This window comes from Cyprinodon variegatus, unplaced genomic scaffold (assembly GCF_000732505.1).
Source record: "Cyprinodon variegatus isolate N-32 unplaced genomic scaffold, C_variegatus-1.0 Scaffold15, whole genome shotgun sequence".
NCBI classification, from domain to species: domain Eukaryota; kingdom Metazoa; phylum Chordata; class Actinopteri; order Cyprinodontiformes; family Cyprinodontidae; genus Cyprinodon; species Cyprinodon variegatus.
Genome location: NW_015150468.1, coordinates 540,166 through 561,022, shown reverse-complemented (window position 1 = coordinate 561,022; position 20,857 = coordinate 540,166). Strand labels below are relative to the sequence as shown.

At 36.6% G+C, this 20,857-nt stretch overlaps 1 protein-coding gene across 1 annotated transcript in view; it reads left to right on the top strand.

Annotated features, from left to right (window-relative positions):
• The window catches only part of igdcc3 (immunoglobulin superfamily, DCC subclass, member 3), a 74,299-nt gene extending 57,985 nt beyond the window's left edge, over nt 1–16,314 (top strand). Inside the window, exons 9-14 of the mRNA XM_015384568.1 lie at nt 1,175–1,339; nt 1,678–1,866; nt 6,627–6,731; nt 6,877–7,012; nt 7,123–7,333; nt 8,610–16,314. Coding sequence (XP_015240054.1) covers nt 1,175–1,339; nt 1,678–1,866; nt 6,627–6,731; nt 6,877–7,012; nt 7,123–7,333; nt 8,610–8,735 — 932 coding nt within the window. The 3' untranslated portion in view covers nt 8,736–16,314. The remainder of the gene's footprint in view (nt 1–1,174; nt 1,340–1,677; nt 1,867–6,626; nt 6,732–6,876; nt 7,013–7,122; nt 7,334–8,609) is intronic.
• The last annotated feature ends 4,543 nt before the right edge of the window (nt 16,315–20,857 follow it).

The following is a 20,857-nucleotide window of genomic DNA, read 5'->3' as shown; positions in this document are numbered from 1 at the left end:
GTGATAAGTATGAAGCTGGCCTGAGAGAGCTGTAGAGCTGATATTAACCTCAGTGCTTCTCTTGGATTGATGAATAGGAGCCCAGAGAAGGCCCACCTTTGGGATTTGCTCTAATTATCAGTAGATCGTTTGGCCTAATTGGTTAAGAGATGGGCGTAGATAGAAGTTATGGCTGGCTGGGTCTGAAAATGTTAGAAGATGTGGGCCTTGGAGATGGACCCAAATGCAGACAGGCAGTTAAAGGCAAAAAATGGCGAGTTAAAACTTTAATTTCTTTAAATATGTTAAAAAGGCTCTCATACAAAACATGGGTTTAAAAAAAAAAGGCTAACATGAACATAAAGATGGCTTGGCGAGGTAAACCAGAAGTAAAACGGAATGAAACCTGGGATTTACCTGTTAAAGGTAAAATCAAACTGACTAGTATATAAGTGGTGGCAGACAGGTGAAAGCAAAGGATGGTTAGCAGGTAAACTGAAGTGATAGAGAAAACAGGAAAGAATATGACTGAATGGGATCTTGTTAACTGCTCTGACAGGAAAAGAAAAAATAACAATTCCAACTGCATGTGTAAATTCTCAGTCACCCGCGTCACGGCATCTGATTGCTGCCAATTTAAGCCTGTTTTGAGGAAATAAACACATAAACTAAAAAGGGTGGAAGAAAACTACTTGTAACATAAACACTGAAAAAGGCAAAACCAAAATAGCAAAATATGCAGGAAACACAACATTCTTCAAGTAACGAAGTAAAACCTAAGGAAAAACACCAAACATAAACGATTATCTCAAAAACAATATTTTAAGACCAGGATAAAATAACAGAGAAAATTAAAACATAGAATAAAAAAAGATCTTAAAGAACATAAAATCTAGATAGAAAAGCAATGGAAATAGTTTCACTTGAATCACTATTGCCTGTACACCATTGTTTTACTCACCCTAAGATTGACCCTATCTCTGAATCTTCAGTCGAGATTAGCCAGTAACTCATAGGAAAAAAAAAATTGTCAAACCAGCAAAATGTTTATATGTATCATATCTCTCCCTTATTTTAATTTCATCTAATTTTCATTGAAACCATTTTCCAATTGATCTTTGATCATTTATCTCCAGAATTGGATTATTTTAAACTCTAACAGCCTTTTCTTCTTCAACCATCTTCTCTCTTTCAGATCCACTTGAAATGGAGTATGAGGAGGCGGTCAGTAAGGTGACACTGCAGCAGGTCATCCGCGACCTGGAGCCCTCCACCAGTTACACCTTCTATGTCAAGGCCTACACATCCCACGGAGCCAGTAAACCGTCAGAGAGTGTTGCAGAGACTACTCATGGCGAGGGTGAGTTAGACTCAAATAGAAAGCTAATTTTTCACCCATAAAATCATTGCAACATGTTACAGTGCAGCGTTAGACCATTTACCATTTATTACTTCCTTAATATTTTAAACATGATTTATAATGTTGGTTAACCTGCTTTGGTTTAGCTTTGTATTCCCAGTCAACATCAGCTCTACCTTTTCTTAAAACTATTTAAAGTTAAGATTAAACAAATATTATAATCTTCATAAAATTATTGTATAATAGCTTATTTTTGTTCCCCCACTCTTACTATATTTTGTTTGTTTCCTACTGTTTTGTGTCTGTTATTTTTATTGACATCTTATTTTGTGTTATAGTGCCTGCTGCTCCTTCTGTCTTCACCAAAGTGCTGAATAGCAGCGTTGTTCAAGTAACGTGGGAATCCTCCACCAAGATGGGCCAGCATCAAGGCTTCAGACTCTACTACAGGAGAGCACACACACCGCTTTTTGTTGGACCTATCCCCTTCCCTCACAATGTTACCCAGTACAACATTACCCAGCTCGGTGAGACCTGTAGTTTTTGATAAAGTAACAAAATGTGTTCTCCTTGTATACAAAGTGATGCAAATCTACAAATCTTTAAAGTTTTAAGATTAATCACCAAACATTGTTAAAGGAGTTCCAATTGTTGCTAGGAAAACAAAATTGCTTGGTTGATGAGCAAAAGTTAAATTCTTGACATTTTTTCTTCCAAGGAGCCACACTTTACATTAAGAGTAGTATGTCTTCTGATTTTTTTGAAGTTATTAAAAACCTGTTTTTGGGACTTTCTCTGTTTTTTACATACAGTCCGGTACCGGGTAATTTTGTAGGTACTGTATAGTGAAGGAATTTTCACAAATTTTTTAAAAGACCAGCCCTCTCCACTTTAAAAAAAAATGCACATGCACAACCCTGTACCATGCTCCAGAGAGGGAACATCTATCAAACTCGTGTGAGAGCATGCACAAGTCCATATCTCCTTGTGCACGCCCTATTTAAAAGTTTCCCTTCTCATAGCTCATACAAGCTTTCTGTGTACAAACGTCCACCCTAACCCCTAAATCCCTCATCCCTATATAGCGGCCGTTATAGCAAACTGAGTAAACTTAAAGTTCAGACAGATGTATCACTGCTTTTTGCTCCCGGTCGATCACATACGTAACTCCTACTCCATTGCACGGTGCGTGCCCCATCCTTGTTATTAGACACCACTGTTGGGTAGCGTCAGCCTATGTGACAGCAAATTACTTAATGCTTTGCGAGAAGAGTTCTTCGTGCAAAGCATCCCGGGATATATCTGCCTTCTGATGCCTTGCTTTTCTTCTCACAGATTTTGTAGATACTTTTTTCTCTTATGAACCTCGACCATTTTCAAAGAACTGCGGTGAGAAAGGTGAGCTTCAATGATTGTCTGAAACCATAGCTCACCACAGATATATACGCCTGAAAGTGCGCATGCACAGAAAAAGATGGCTAACTGGGGAGGAGCTTTACGTAAACATCACCAGAAAGATCGACTGTATGAGGACCACTTATTGAGACGATCCACCCGGAAATAAAATATCGTCCTCTACACCTTTAAACTAAATATTTTGGTTTAAATTGATTTATTTGAATAAACTAAAGATACAAATTTCCGTCTCTCATAAATATTTTAAGTAGTAACTGGTTTCAGTAACTGATTTTATAGAAGCATGTATTAAGGTACATTCACACAGTCACATTTATGGTGATCAAGGCATGTTCAGGAGCAATGGGAATGCAATGACGCGTCTCAAGCGCATATTAGGCGATCAGGGTTGAGCTATACTGCGAGTATAGGTGATCAGTCTACAGGGTGAGAATTTGCATTACATTAAGCAATCAGGGACCACCATAGCTGGTTGAATCATCCCCCTGCAGCAGCAGAACAGTTCTTGATGCTGGGTCCTAGATAGATGAAGCACTGCTGGAAGTAATCATCCAGCTGCAGCTCCTGTAGGAGTTAGTGATACTGGCTGAACAGAGAGTAGATCTGGTGGTGCTGTCGTTCAGCTTTCCATATCATATATATCACTGTGACTAAGTCTCAGTCATGGTAAGTTAATCTGACAAAATGATCCAGTGTTGCACCATATTCTATGCCCCATCTTATATTATGACCCATATGACACAGAATGTTGTAACACCAGATAGCAGATAGACCCTCCTCTTTTTTGATGACGCAGTGAAGTGAGCTGGACAGAATTTGCCCATAGGGTCTATCAAGGGAGCTGAAATGGAAGGGGACCACCGGCAGGCGACCCTGTGAATGTACTCTTACTAAAAGAAAATTAATAAACACATACATGTTAAAGCCATAAGATTACCCCTTAGTTTGATCTGATGTTCTATTTCTACAAGCTGCTATTGAGCAGTGCGTTCATGGTGATAAGTACCAATAAATCGTATTAAAAATAGAAGTGATTGCCCATGTTACATTAACTTTATGTTGAGGTCATTTTTTGTATCCCACCTCTATTATTAAGAAACATTAAGGTATTTGGTTTATTAATACTTGGATCTTAAAATTATTTCCTTACTTTATTCAGCCAAGTAAGCATTCAGGAATAATGCGGCCTCAATACTATGGTATAATTGCACTATCAGAGACTTTATATCAGTTGGATTAAAGCACTTGAATTGTAGACGGTCATGAAAGCACAATTTGCACCAATATATTTAGCTAAAACTATAACCATTTTAAATTTTAAAAAGACTGACAATTGGAATATAGCACTTTACAATCAATTTAGTGATTGTGAACGAACTGCTATGTAGAATAGTTTGAACATCAAAATAAGGGGTCTAACGGACTAGATCCTTGTCTTTTTCTGCGCATGCACACTTTCAGGTGTATATGTGGGGTGAGTTACGGTTTTGTCCAGTTATTGAAGCTTGGCTTTTTCACCACATTAGAAAAATTGCTGATCTTCTTTTGGAAAGTAAGCTTGTACGAGTAATGCAAACAGTAACTTATAAACAGTGTGCACAAGCAGAAATGAACAAGCATGCTCTTGCACACGTTTTATAGGCGTTCCTTCTCCGGAGCGGGTACAGGGTTGTGCATGTGCATTTTTTCTTCAGTGGAGAGGGCAGGTCTTTTAAAAAGAATTAGGGAAAAATACTCCCCTATAGCTGTAATTGCATTACATTTTTGTATGGTCACTTCTTTTGGCATTCACCTTTCCACTGTTCCATTTCTTTTACCACTTTACTGCATGAGATGCTGTTGACTTTAAGTTCCTGAATTTGACAGCAAAAGTCCTAAGAAAATAGCCTGATGTAGTCCTACTCAATTCTAGTCAGAATATGAGTCTGATACTGCTCCATAGAGCTGTGATTATGGGGCGTGTTTTGAACGAACCAGGAAAAAAAATGCCTCTGCACTCAATTGGATAGACCTACAACCAATAAGAGCAACGGAGTGCGTGATGTATGTTAAGCGACGTATAGTTGTTGTCAACAAAAATCAAAGCGTGCAGTTGCACGCCTAGAATAAGAAGATGAGCCTTGATCGTGTTTCTCTGTTCCTCTTTTAAAATTAATTTGCTGTCGATATCTTCTAGAACAGACCTAATAGCAGAATCTACACACCTCAACTCTCCAGCGGCAGCCATTGTTGTTGTCACCCAAGCGCGCTTTGGTCACGTGGTTGATTACGTTACTGTTGATCATCTGTCCATCATCGTAAAAAGCCCGCCCTGACAATTTGATTGGCCCGCCAGATATTGTGCAAGCATAATCTCGCTATTATTGAGCAATGCCAGACCGAACTTCCCGACCTCAAACGTTGTGGGCAGGACTAAGTTCGGAATGGCACCCAGGCTACTAAGAAAAATGTTAAAGAAAGCGAAATAAAAACATGAAAATCTATTAATTACTCTTTCTTTAGTTAATTACAAGAAAGTGTGGATTTTTTTAAACAAGTATCAAAAATTTTATATATGTTATGCTTGGATTTTTAAGACTTTTGAACAGCCTAGTATAGCTAAGTAACATTAGGGGGACAACCTCCATTTTAAGTCTTGATCTCAGAATCGTAAGTCTGCCTTTGGTAAATGAGAGATGTGATGCACTGATTATTTCCTATTTGTCTCAGCCTTCCTTTCACAGCAGGATGATGGTAGTTAATGTACTGTACAGTACTGAAATAGCCTCGGAAGCAAGAGCATAGGGTTAGGAAATCGCCTCATTTTTTACAAGAACAGGAACTGGGTTAAAAAAAAAAAAACTATTAAAAAACATTTCTTAACTCCACTGGTGTCATTTAAAAACAGTAATAGTTTTGTTATTGATTAGGAAACTTTTTTTTTTTACTCTTCCCTTTCCAAGTTATGGTCATTTTCTGTTAAAATAAGTGCATTTTTTCTTGGATTTAGCGATTGCCTTGTTCCATTGGCAAAGTGCCAATGGAACAAGGCAATTTACATTTAAAATAAAAAATAAAAGAAAAACAATTGCATTGTCTTATTTCAAGTGCATATTATCTAATTATCTTATTTTAAGAGTTCACCCATTCCATTGGCAAACTATCTTATTAACCTGCTTAACTTAAGGCCAAATACCATTAATTTAAGACCTTTTTACTTATTTAGATCGTTTTTGGAGTGTTTGCTTTGAAATACAGTAAGCACTGCTTTAGTGAATAAAGTAAATGTTCAGATTACTTCCCTCTATCACACAGTTGTACTACAGTTTTTTATCATTCCCTTAAATATAATTAATTGCTGTAGCATGATCACAGCTTTTAGTTTAGGGTGATTTCATACAGCTGGTCCTGTCCAGGAAATTATTAAAGTGAGAAATTCACACCTTCAGTTGGAACGGTTTGCTTTCAGAGATTTTTAATTTGGGCCAAACAACATCTTGTAGTTGCAGAAGATTCTTCAAGGGACAGTACTGCGAAGAAGAAAGTCTGTCTAATGAGGTTTCTGTTGCTACAGTACTTTGCTGTTCACCTCTTCACTATATGCAAAAATAGATCTAAAATAAGAAATGAATGTGTTACTCTAAGCACTGCCCTTAAGTTACATCCTCTCTTCGTGCCTTTGGTACGCAGTGAAAATGATTCTCTAGCCAAAAAGTTTCCTGTGTGAGGAAAAACGTATAAATATGTATTGAAGAACAATATGATAGAGATAAAGCGACAGGTTTTATGAGCCGATCAACAGTTTAACCCTGAAAAAACTTGCAAAAATTATTAAATAGAAATTTGATTTTAAGAACATTTAATGTAGTGTATTTTTCTGTCTTTGTCTCAGATTCCTCAATGGTTTATGAGATAAAGCTTCTTGCATACAACCAACATGGAGATGGGAATGCCACCACTAGATTTGTTTCACTCCGTGAGGCACTGGAAAAATCAGGTAATATTTATTCCTCCTTTGATAAAACTCCAATCGGGTTTCACATATTCCTTTTCATGTTTGTTTTTTTCTAAAATTATCAAGTCATGTCTTAATTTTCATGTGAACCTGCCTTACCTGACCAACTGGTGTTGTGTTTCCACAGTGCTCGATGGGTCGTGTGATTGTATAAAAGATGAACAAAGCAAAACCTCCACCACCGGCATCATAATTGGAATCCACATTGGTGTGACTTGCATTGTCTTCTGTGTGCTTTTCCTTGTCTTCAGCTACCGCGGCAGGTCAGAACCACAGTTCTCACCAAAAATAAAATAGATGGAAGCATTTTCAATCAATTAATGTTTATACTACAGTAAAGTGATTATGTGTTTGTGTTTGGTCTAATCTCCAGGCTAATGATGTGTAAGACAGTTCAGGCCACCCCCCAGGCAGGACACAGTGCAGTCCTGGAATCCTCTTCTTCTTCTCAGGGGGCCTCTGGACTCAATGGGGCTGCCAGGAGAGAGATGGAGGTCAATGGCTGCGCCGCAGGGAAGAAAGCGGTCGACAGCAACGAGCTCCAGAGACTCTTTACTCAACCCACCACGCAGGATGCCTGCATGGTGAGTACCGATGCCAAGAGCTAGAGTTCCAAGCTAACGGAGTGGTTCAAATATTTGAACAATAATTATCATGTGTTACTTTTACTGAAAACACATTAAGTTTTATTATTTCTTCTAAAAATGTACCATCGTGCAAAATCACAAAAGTCATTCCTTTTTATACAAGTTTTATTAATAAACTAGATACATGAACCTATGAATTTAATGTTGGGTTTTAAACAATGTGGCTGCTGAGGAACTTTGCTTTTTCTTGTTTTGTTTATGTATCTGCATTTCCCATTAATGAATAAACAGAAAAACCTCTAAAAACAAACTTATTAAGTCAGTTATTGATTTTACATTTAGAGCAATTGGTACGAAAACATAACACATTTAAGAAAGCTGAAGGTTTCTTCCTGTAAAAAGGGAGTTTTCCTCTCCACTGTCGCTACGAGCATGCTTATTGTGAGGGATTACTGTCGAGCCAATGAGTCAATGCAATCAGTGGGTTTTACGTACATAGAATACTTTGAAGCAATCTGACTGTATGATCTGGTTGATTTGTCTCTATAAAGTGCCTTTAGATGACATGTGTTGTGAATGGGTAATATATAAATAAATTCAATTGAATAAGTGTAAAATAGTTTCCTTTCCAGAATATTTTTTTCATCTGTGTTGAAATAGTTGATTTACTGAGTGTAATATATCAGTTTATTTACTTTCACTTGATAAGTAAATAAACTGATTTACGTATATGCATTAGAATTGATTTAGGGATCTATTTGTGTTGAACTGCTTGATCGTTGGTGTTTGGGGGAAAAAGGTGCAATTGTAGCTGTGATATAATTATTTTATTCCTTATTTTTGTTTTTTGTTGTATACGCAATCTCTAAAGCCCTAAAAGTAAACCCATAGGCGTCATCAAGAGCAACTAATATAACCACTACTTTAACTTTTTAGATTCAATTTAGTTTTATCCATATTACTCCAGTTCCGCAACATGTGCAATTTTACAAAGACGGCTCCTATAAATCATAAACACACAGTTTGGTTACAAGTTTTTTGTCTAATGAAACCTAGCTAACAGTATTGAGTTATTGACTTTGCACAAATCCTTTCTGCCAGATGCTTTTTCAGTCTACAGAGGTTGAACTTTTTTTACTCTCATATATAAGTGCTTTATATATTAAAATATACCTACACCATTGTGATTTAATTAATTAAAATAATAAACTTAAGTAAAACAAAAAGGACAGCAGTATGTTAGTATTTGACTCTTGTTTGCTTGTGTTTCTAGTCCAACTCCTACATACTCAACGACACCCAGCTGTCTACAATACCTTTGGATGAGTTTGTAGAGGAGAGGGAGACGCCATTTCAGCAACATTCTTCAGCCAGAGGGGCTCAGCCGGACCAAGGCTAATCATGTATGAAGGCCCATTCACATTCGGCACTTTTAGTGCCCACTTAGACTTTTCTCTCACTCAGGTCAACAAGTATTTCTTTTCAAAGTATTATTTCCTTTTGTGCAAAGAATTTTTATGGGTAAGTTAAGAGGTTTTAGAGAATCTGGGATGGTTCATTGGAGTGTTTTTTTTTTTTCTTCCTTTTCTGGTGTTGGGCAGCACAGAGAATAAAGACCCCTGAATGTCTTTGTTAAAACTATACTTTTATGTTTATACATGACTGTCACTGGGAAATTTGAAATAGTCACAAATTTGTATCAATCCATTTGGTATATATTTGCTGATTTTTGTGCAAATCTGCTAAAAATATGTCAGAAATAAGAGCCACTATATTCCTTAAAAAACTCACAAAGGGGGGTGATTGTTGTAAGGTCCAGTAGATGTGTCTAAAAGTTAAGGTGGATAGCCAAAAATATCTAAAAATCATTGGTTCTATTGTAGAGATATGTTTTCCAAGTTTTGTGACTACTTCCCATTTTTCTGTGAGACTTGGCTTTGAGATGCATATAAATGCCGACACTCTGATGTCATCATCCATGTGTTGAAGTGGTTATAAGTTGTTGGTTTTATCTCTGTGCTTCTGTGGATGTCAAAGACTTGCTGCCTGCTCTTAACCACCAACGAGTCCATCTTTGTTCTCAGAAAAAAAAAACCTCAACCTTCTTCCAGGGATTTCAAAATATATTCTGTCTCAGGACTTTATTTCAGTAATATCAACATTTTAATGAGTTCTCGGCCTTCATACAGGTTCTAGACTTGGCTGTGTGAACCTTACAAGTTGACAAAAGCCTACCTCAGCCGGAATGAATGTGTTGCGGGAAGTTGTAGGAACTTTGCCTTCCCCCCATGCTCATGGTCACTATATATTCGGAGGAACCAGTTGTTTCCATAACTACAACGTCAGGTGCCGCTCTACCTCAGAAGCCAACAATCGTCTCTCCTCTCCCTCTTATTAATGGACAAAAGAGCATTCAACATAAAGCACTTCCAAATGCTGAAATTATTGTTCTACCTCAAGATAACAGAATTAATGTTGTCACTGTTGTTGTAGTTTATTTTATTTTTCTATTGTATAATGAAAAACCCTTCTTCTTCTTCCTCTCCCTTTGTAAAGTCCCGGCTCCTTCCTTCTGTGGTTGAATATGATGTCTGTAGAGCGTCAGTACCTCATGCAAGTTGACAGATTGGTAAAATTATATACAATGTGTTGAAAAATATGTATAAATTAAGCTGGGAGCTATCTTCCTGCATGTTATTTTAATTTAAAGGTCACAATTGTCAATAGAGATAGGTTGAGTGTAAGGAAAGGTTAGAGATACACTGCGTTACAATTCATGAGGTCTGATATTTATTGTCAAACTGAACAGGAAACGGTATATTATTGATGCAGCCACAGCAGTTGCAGTGATTATTAATATATGTTTTTATTTTTTTAGACAGATAATGTAGGTTTAATAACTAGTAAATGAAGAAAAAACTCAAAATTATTTTTCTCATAGTATTGGTGTCAGGACTCTAGTGTCCAATTTGATTTGATGTTTATTGGCTGAAGATATGAAGGTCGATGCTGCTCCTTCATATTTTTCCCACCTTGAAATCAAACATATTTTAATTTCTAATTTAAATTTCATTAATTTGTTATTACTCTTCTATGAATACAAGAGAAGCAGGAGAATCTCAGAACATCAGGCTTATGTACTTATTTACAGTCTTCCAAAAAGTATTCAAACACCCTAAACCTTTTGGTCCATTATGACATATAATTACAACCATCAATATATATTACTGGGATTTTATGTAGCAAAAAACAACAACGACATATTGTATATCTGGGTATATGTACTGGGTCCCACAGGCCCTGGGCATTGTGGGAAATTTTTTCTGGAGTGTGTTTCTACCAAGTTTGTGATTTTCAGCCATTCCTCTTTGCAAAGTGGCTCAGGCTTTGTCAGATTGGGTGGAAACCATCTTTGATCATTAGTTCGGAAATCTTTGCACAAATAAATGCATTCAGACCATTCTAAAACATGAATATGACTCAATTTAGACCAGCTCTGTCTACATGTGTATTCGGAGGTCATTAACCTGATTGAGGGTTAACTTCTCCCCAAGTTTTAAGTATTTTGCTGCCTCTTGCACATGGTTTTTTCAGGATGACAAAAATTCAAACCTGAGCTGTATATCTCTGCAGCTCCTGGACATGAGCCTCTTGCCTGCTTGTCTCATTAATGCTGATCTTCTTCAGCATGTCAGTTTCTAGTGATTAATTGAACATAGCTTTCAGATTACTGAATTAGTATTAAAATTATTGTAAAATGTGTCCCTATTGTGTTGGGAGTGTTCCTTTTTCTTTATGGTTTTGGCCTTTGTGAAGGAACATTTTATCTTTCACTTTGCAAATAGGTGCTACCTTGTTTTGTTGTATCTTACAAAATCCCATTAATATGTATGGAGGTCTGTGGTTATAAAGTGACACAACATAAAAAAGTCAAAGGTAGATGGAGATCTAAACAGGACTAAAGTCTGTATTTAGGTGTCTTTTTTAGCATATCTTAGTGTTAGAAATTGATGCAGGAGATATAAACAGGTCAACAAAATCCCACCAATTTTTTTGGTTTGTTCAACTGATTTTGGAGAAAATTCATAGAGTATTGTTGATCCCTCGTTAGAACCTTAATGCACATTTTTGTTTTAAAACTGTAATTGACAAACATTGATTAATGATCTTTAAAACGAAAACCTAATTTCTATTTCCCTAAAAGAATAAATGTCAAAAATGTATTTTCATAATGTAGATGGTAGGCAGTGTATCTCTAACTCTTGTACGAATATTTGTTGCTGCATTATTATTAAGTGCTTTTTATTTTGCATGATATCATCTGACATTTTTTTCTGTTAAAGAAACAGTAGCCTTTTAAACATCTGGTGCCCAGTAGATGAAGGATATTATGTGTCTATTCAGTCTACTGTAACTCTTCCCAAAACCACCCAAGCTGCTCACCACGTCTCTCAAGACACGCCAGGATCATCTGCCTTTTAGTTCTTAGACTGATGACTGCAGACCGACAGCTGGCTGAAGGAGACATGCGAATAGAGATTGTTGAGTAGCTGAACATTCACACCCTCTATGCAGCTCAGTGCTCTCTTTCATCACAGATGCATTTTGGTTACCTACCTCAACCCTGATATTGGCCTTTCTCTCAGGTTCTAATGAAGGAAACTATATAGCATGGACAGTAAAATGCTGAACTGTAGTATGTTGACAAAACAGAATCAATATTTAGCCGCACAAATGGAGGGAGAACTTTTCAGGACCTTTATATCATGCACTAACTTTGTAAACATTTACATCTTTAGCTACTTAAAGATGTTTTGGACATTATTATCTCTCACTTACAGTTTGCTTGTGTCATGAAAACTCAGAAAAAAGTGGGCGACATTCATAACACCCAAATCCTCACGATTGGTTTATTGATTTTTCTCTCTGGCTAAGACTGATTTATGACCTTGACTAGAATAGGCTACGATTATTTATTATTTATTAATTTTCAAAATGAAATGTGGAAAGTTAAGTTGGACGAGGCCCTCTGCAGTCATTTTAATTCGCAATACAAACTAAAACTTCTTCTTTAATGGTTACTATAGTTATAATTATTATAAACAGTTGAACCTTTTTGTTAGTTATTTAGACTTAATTTTCTGTTGATATTTTGCATACTTGTACTTAGTTGTTAATATCAAATTGCAGGTGTTAGGGGAAAGGAGCAGGGCCCAAGTAGATGATCAGATGTCAAACCTAAATGTCTCTTCTGTGTATATTTTTAACAACAATTAATATTTCCCTCAGAGCTTCTCTCAGCCAGAATCTGTACATTACTGTGTTTTTTTTTATCATCTGTAGGGAGTAGCTTTACTAGCGATCCACTAATCTAGTGCAATTCAGTTATCGTGTGCGTATGGTTAGACCTTGATACATCAGGCTGTCATGTTGCAGCATGACGTTAAAACTTGTCAGATTTAATTGGTTGTACAGAGCTGTAATCACAGACTGAGTGGTGCTGTTACTCTATCAGCAAAAGGGACTGTGTGACTCTTTTGCTAATAACTTAAGTAAAACGGTTAGGATTTATCCAACATGTTAACAGCCTTTTTTTTTTTTCTTTTAACATCCACGCTCCACAACTCATGGATCCTTACTAATTCAAATCAAACTTGGTTTGTTTTATAATTCTGCATTATTTTCAGTTGAAACATATTTTTAATCATCTCTGTTGGACATTTAAGTAAATATAAAGATAATAGGCAGAGTTATAAATCGATACAAGTGTTTTATTTGCAAGGAAGGAATATGACATATTCATCTTTAGCACACCTAAGGAGGATAAGCATTAACATTAGGGTATACTGCATGGCTAGGGAAATGGTTTGAGGAAAGCTAATATTCACTGGTATAACTGAAAGTTTTCAAAATTAGATCAAAAGTAACTGTATGATGTATGAAAATCTTGTTTAGGTTTGATTATTATTTTTTTATATAGTATCAATGGAATAATCATTAAATCAATATTTTTTGCAGTGGATCTTCCTTAAGTGCTCAAAAAATTCATGTTTCATTTTAAATAATATGATATCTGATCTTTATTTACCTACCCTGAGCATCTATATCTTCCCTATTACTCATCTAAACATAAAACAAATAGAGTTAGTTGGAAAAAACAAAAGCTAGTTCTGACCAAAGTCATATTCTACATCTCTAGGTTCTGTTCTCCATAAAACTAATGATTATAAAATCTGATATAATCAAAAACTTTCAAAAAGCTCACATTAAATGCAATCAGCTCTTCTCTTGGAAAGACCCTTGACATTAATCAAACACTGGGATACGATTGTGAAATGCTTCTAATTACAACAAATTAATTTGTTTGGTGTTCTTCTGGGACCCCAACCTCTGCCCCCCACCCCGCAATATGACTTCAAATGTTTAAAACTTATCCTTAGTTTTAAGATGTTCTAACTAATTTATTGTCAACTGGTGATATGCTGTAACTGTTCTTCAATGTTTTGAGATCAGTATTATATTTTTGCATACTTCTTTCATGAAGGCAGATTAAATCCAGTGTGTTTAAAGGTAGTAGGTAAAGTAAACTCTACTGTAGATCTGCATGGAAAAATAAAAAAGCTAATGTATTATTTTAGCTCAATTGAGACGTGTTAGTAAATTCTTATTGGACTTGTGATGGTAACACTGTGATATTCAGCCACATAATGGCAAAAAAAAACAATGTTGTGATCCCAGTATGGTACTATTGATGGTCCTGTCTCACATTGTCAGTCGATCTGTTTTAATGGTGTGTATTGATGAAAAAAGGCTGAGTGACCTTTTCAGTTGACAAACTCTGTCTTGCCCCTCATTGGTGCCTGATGATCACCTTATCCACATCCTGTCCCCATCTGGCATCCTGTCTAGTCCTGTCAGTCTTGTTACCTTTTTTGAAATAGCACGTTGTGTTTATTTTCCCCTCAAACAGCACCTTTGCTTGAGGAGAATGTCTGGGTTGTATCGATGTTGCTAACACGAGCTAAAGCCACCTTCTAAGCCTCAGGAAAAAGGAAAAGAGCTTCTGGGTAGAATTAGATCTGCAAGTTGAACTGACTACACAAAGTCCTTTGCATTAATTTTAGGATTAAATGCTTAAGTCAATGAAAGCCTTCTGGTAAAAACACTGAGACATCCATTGAATGTTTATAAGTAGATAATAACATGGGCAGGCTAAGCTTGTTACACAGCATCTCCTTAAAGGAGAAGAATTATGTCAACATATTGTCAATATAACTAAAGGTAAGAACATATGATCTGCTCTAACTGTTAGGGTTCAATCAAGGTTCTGGGTAAATGTTATACAGACAAAATTAAACGAAGTATTAAGTTCCAAACTTAACTTCAGATTTATTCGATTTAGGAGTTAAAATCTCACACTTTGGTTATTTACCTCCTGTAGTATATGCCCCGTTCACACTACTCCTCTGAAACCTTTCTGTGCCGAGTTCGGACCGATTTTGGATCAGTTAACCGTGTCGAGCTTGGTTCCTTACGACCATTTACACATCATGCTAGAACGGTTTCTCAACTCTCATCGGCAGTCCACGATACTACAGCTCTAAAGGAGCGATTACACAAACAAAAATGGTGGCACCCATAACATTCAGGAATTCCAAAAAAGTAAAAAAAAAAAACACTGGGCTTTGTTTTCCAAGTCTGAAGACGTTTCACTTCCCATGCAGGAAGCTTTTTCAATTAAAAAATTCTGAAAAAGCTTCCTAGATGGGAAGCGAAACGTCTTGAAACTTGGAAAACAAAGTGGGTTTTTTTTTTTTTTTTTACTTTTTTGGAATGACTATGACTTGGATGACTGAGAATCTTCACCAGCAACATACAGGAAGTTATGTACCTAGATAGCATCCTCCACCCAAATTTCAATGAGAGTGTCAGTCTTGGCATCATCCTAGGTCGCACCATGCTATTTTGATACCATTTATTATTAATAGGCTGAGAAGAACTCCAGTTAAGTTGCATTCCATTTTACACTCAAAAGTTATCTCGGTTAACGTGCTCGGACAGTTCTCTGCACGGTTTCAAAAGGTAGTGTAAATGGGACTATAAAGTCATAACAAATTGCAATAATAATCTATTTTTGAAGTAATACAGTCCACAGTTACAACACCAATAAATGGATTAGGTGCTGAATATTACAACTTCTGCTTTTGTTAGATAGATTTGATAAATTGGATTGCAAGATGTGTTGTATTGGCAAATAAACAAAAACAGCTCACTGCTTTCTCAGAGTATCAACTTTTCTCTTTCTTTTAGAGAATCCATTATTACCTACAAGGTTATCAGGTAAAACTCATTTCAGCTTTTACAGGGATTAGTGTGGCAAATGCTACTGTAAGCATTTCCTGTCATCTATTTAGTCGAATTTCTATAATGTCCTGCAGGGTTTTAACATGGTGCCAATGTGAAAACAGATAATATACACTGTGCATTTTATATGTTTCATATGTTATTTGGCTGTGATTAACTTCCCCTAATGAAATAAGGGAGCACAAATCCTTATAATCAGCTCATTGTCATACATAATCACACCTGTGTATCTGTTTGAGTGAATGTTTTTGTTCTTTTTTTAGAAAATTGGGTTGAATGTCTGTCTGCTGAGGTCACTGCCAATATCTGCTTTTTAAACAAGGTTTGATTCAGGTCAACACGAAATATCTTAACTCCTGCTCTCACAGCATTGTCGGGGATCTCTCATGTATGTTTTCATAAAGTTTTGTGTCTACGATCTCCTTTAACCAGGGTGTCACAATTCTAAGTTATGAAACGCTATACATATCCACATATACTGTATGGTTTGTATGTGTGTATGTATAAATGTACAAAAAGACAATTTCCAATGGTTTGTATTGTTTAGGGTTTATTGTTCAACACTGATTAAAAAAATCTGTAATAATAAAATAGCTCTAGTAATATTAAACCTACTTGTTGGTCTTCCCATGTCTGTTTGTCTGTGTGCCTTGTGGAAAGTAATGAAAAACTTGCGTTTGCCAGCTTTGTTCTTCCAGCTGTCCGCAGAGATGCAGCTGATCAATGCAATGCACTTTTATTGGCTCTCTCTCTCCTTTCTTTTCTCCTGTTTGGCACATTAACTCATGGCCTCCTGGCCAGACAAAGGCTATCGAGCACAAAGCCTAGAGCTCCTGGTCGATGAGGTTTGGTGCCAGGCTTACAATAAAGCTAAATCCCAATGCATGACTGCACTTTGAGACAAACCCAAAGTCCAATATAAGTCAGCTGTCTCTTTATGCTCCCCCTCCTGAGTAAAGCACCAAAAGAAGCTTACCTTTAGTTGTGGTTTTTTGACCTGTCTTTACTATCACTGCTCTTAGTATTGAATAATTTGCCACCATGGAATGCAGAAAAAACAAAACAACATGTTTATCCAAACAAAATGCAATAAATCAGTGTTCAGATTGAGTGCTTTTTTTCTTACTATAAATACGCAGAAATAAAACGGAATGTAAACAGGAAAGAACAATTGGATTTAAAGGAATCCAATGTGCAACTAATGAGCTGTGCATAAACATGTCCCTTTTTTCAGCAGTAACCTTTCTTATCCTGCATGGTGAAACCCATCCAGTCTGTATTTCACAGTTTCAGTTGTAATCTTTTTTACCAATTCCTGACTTAACAAATGGGCTAGTTTAATATAGTATAGTTTCTTTGAACTTGTTTTTTTTTTTTTATTAAAAGCAATAATATCCCATTTGTCTTTCCCAATTTAAGGAAGGAATACAAAAAAGGCCATGTATGTAAGCCAGGGATGCAGAGAGTCATTGATTATGGTGCAATAGAGCCAGAATGCTATGATACATAAAATGTAAAGCATACATTAAAATATTTTTAGTAAAATTACAAAATGCTAGACACGTTATGCTTCAGCATAGTTTCCTTAGCCAGGTAGTTGCAAATTTCCAAAAGATAAAACGAGTTTATTTACATAAACAATGGATGACAGCATCTAAATACAACAGATGAGTTGTTTGGAGGAGTTCAAGTTTATGAAAACATCTAAGTGTGAATGAGGAGACGAAAGTGAGCTTAGTCTTCAGAAGTTGGAAGACAGGAGGATACTGTAATCCTGACAGTGTGTTTTGATGCAGAGACAATGAGATGCCACTGAGGTTTCCAGTACAGCTTTTGCTGCAATGAGCGACATAAAGTGAGTGTTGAGGGAGCACATTCAGATCTGGGAAGAAACAAAAGAATTGCTGGAAAGAATGGCACCTAAGAGAAAGTTGAGCTTGAGCTTCAGACGATGACTGAACTTTTCTAGAGCGGATCCAGTGATGAGTCATTGAAGCCAACTCATGGAGACATTTAACTGTTCAATGAAAGTAAAACATTTAAGAAATAATTTGAGGAGAAGCACAGGTGGCTTGATCCTCCCAGGGAGACTGATCATCAGGGGAAGGGTGGTCTAACAACAGCTCAGTTAAATCCCCAGCAGCCTGATGATACTGATAGCACTCAGATGAGAAAACTGCAGAAACCAAGCCACACATTACAAGAGAGCTCCTTTGTTCAGGAAAGACTTTTATATTATGTACAAACACAGTGACACCTGTGAAACACAAGACTCCCAAATTAAAATACTGAGAATATAACAAAAAACATTACAAACAACACAAGGAGCTGAACAAATTCACTGCTGCCAATAGTGTAAGATCAGGAAATATAAGGTAAACTTTAGATCAGTCATAAAAAAAGAAAAAAAAACCTTGATTATCTGAGACTACCATGGAGAACATCAAAACCTTCTTATAAAAATGGAATACATTAGTAAAGATCGGTGTATTTTGAGGAGAAATGCTATTGTGGAGCAGCATGGTGTCACAGATTTACCAGAGACGCTCAACAGTAGTTTCCGTTTAACAGCTTCCCCCTCTTCCTTATATATGCAACAAAAAACATCCAGAAATACAACAATTGAGACTCTATCCCCAACTGGACCACTTCAGCTTGGTCAAAGTTCCCTCTGACCCGACAGCATTTAGAGAAAGACCATAATGTCTCAGGAGATCCCAGAGGACTGTGAGGTGGGGCACAGATGTCTTTTGGTTCCTCACGCTGATTGCATTTTAGGAGCTCAAAGGGAGCAGCAGAGGGAGGGAGGGGTCAGAGGTTAGTGTGACAACAACCAGTCAGACTCTCCTACCTACAATATTCAGTCTTTCTGCTTCTCCCTCCTCTTTCTTTAACTGCCCACAGATTTCCTCTGCATTAACACTTTCCCCAGATGACATCCCTCTAGTCATGTCACCCTGTCAGCTACTGTTTTATTTTCTAAAGGCAATTGCAAGTTGTGCGTTTTAGACTTTTTGTGAAAGTTGGTTTGTTTGTAACACCATATAGGTTAAATAACATTACATTCAGTGTTATTCAGCTTATTCAGACTTCCTTAAAAAATATTTTGTGGTTCACAACAGCAGACATTAAACAGTACAAAACTGCAAGCATTTAGTTTGAGCACTGAAGAGAATATTTCAGGATATACTAAAAAAACTGACACATGTCAAATCAGACACTGAAATGTATTGACCAAGTTTGTTTGTATAAACAGTCAATTTAACTAAATAAAATAAGTAAAAAACAAGAACATTCTTAGTACAAGTATTTTTTTTATTAAAATGGTTGTGCAGGTTTTTAATAGTGCAAAAGGCCTGTAAAATGAATTTTCATTAATCGTGTTTCTTTCTGCTCGACCTCCTAGGAAGGGATGATTTAGAACGAATATCTAAAATCAGACTGCAGTAATATTAATGCAGTTATGATCCATTAATTGAACAGTCACTTCCTTTAGATATTGCTATATTATTGATTTTAACTTCTATGTGTGAGGACCATGCATATCTTCTATAAAATCAATTTTTGTTAAATTTTTTTGTTCAATGTCATCTGCACTTTTTTTTAAAGGAACTGAATCAGATACCTATATGTTAATATTCAAAAATGTTTGTGTCCTAGATTAATTAGATGACAGCATTAGCAGCCCTATTACTTTATATTTTATAACAATGTCATGAGAACTCAGGCCCATGGACATACGGTGATATTTATCCTTTTGAATTTGTTAAAGTTGATGTACCGCCGTATGTGAATCTCATTTTTCTCTTCAAGGGAGCTTAAAGCCATTGGTTGTAAAATTAAGGTGGACTGGTCCTGTAATGGTTCAGAACAAAGGACCCAGTATTCAGGGAAGACAGAAAGTGGGATAACTCAAAAAACATTTATTAAAATAAACATGTCTGTAATAACAGCTGCTAGCATTTCTGAGGCAGGAAAATCTGGAGAGGAAACACAGGTTAGTGACCACATAAATCTAACCGAGGAAGATTATGAACGTGAGTCACTAACCTGGTTTGCAAGTTTAGTCCATGCCCAGAGAACAAGGTAGGATCCAGTGAGCTAACTAGATGAGGCGGGCGCCGCCCAAAGAAACCCAGATGCTGCAGCTTCGGAGAACATGCAGGAATCCCAAGCCAGGTCATGCAAACTGATCAAAACAGGAGCAGACATGCTCAGAGGTCCAGGTCCAGCTCAGGTAAACAGATCAGAACAGGCAGGCTCAGCGGATGAGAGTCAAAGAAAGGATCAGGTCATCAGAAACACTAAGATAATGGTAAAAACACTCTCACCACTGAGATCAGACGGAACAGACAGGCTCAGTGGTTGAGAATCAGAACAGATCAGTATAAGGAAATCAGAAACACCAAGGAACTCTAAAAACACTCTCACCACTGGTGAGATAGAACAAGAATGATCTGGCCTTGATGACTGGATTCAAACACCTTGAATAGCAAGGATGAACTGAAATTCCCTTGTAATGTTAGAATTTCCTATTTTTAGCCAATATACCAGTTGATCGTGTCATAAATAACAGTAAAATATAGGATTGACTGACTTTTGGACATGGAACAGCTCTAAGGATTTATTGTATTAGAAATTTGAGATGGAGAAGACTAAGGGACAAGGACAGCATCTTTACAGAAACCCCTTTTTACAAAAAAAACATCTTTTTTATGATTGCACTGTTAAGTCTTAGCAAAAACATATCTTTTATGCATAAGATATTTTATATCTGTATCATGTAACCATGAAATTCATTGAAGTGGGTAATGTGTTGCCTAGCAATAGTTCATTTGTTGAATATCTGCTGTGTTTAAAGGGCATGAATAGAAGAACAATACAAAAAAGTCAAATTAAAGATTTTAATTTTAAAAAATCACCAAAGGGAAACATGCAAATAAACTGTATTATGTAAATTATTCTGACACTTCTCCTTACTTCATGCTGTTGCCTGTGGCTCTGGTTGAAGATGGACTGTCTTGTGGTAAAGGGTGACTGATGCAGAATGTAAGCATTAACATCCTGAGGCCACAAGAGACGTGGCACTGAAAGCATTAATGGAGTGACTGTTTCTTAGAAAAGGAGGGCTGATTTGATTGCAATGTGTGTCGAGGG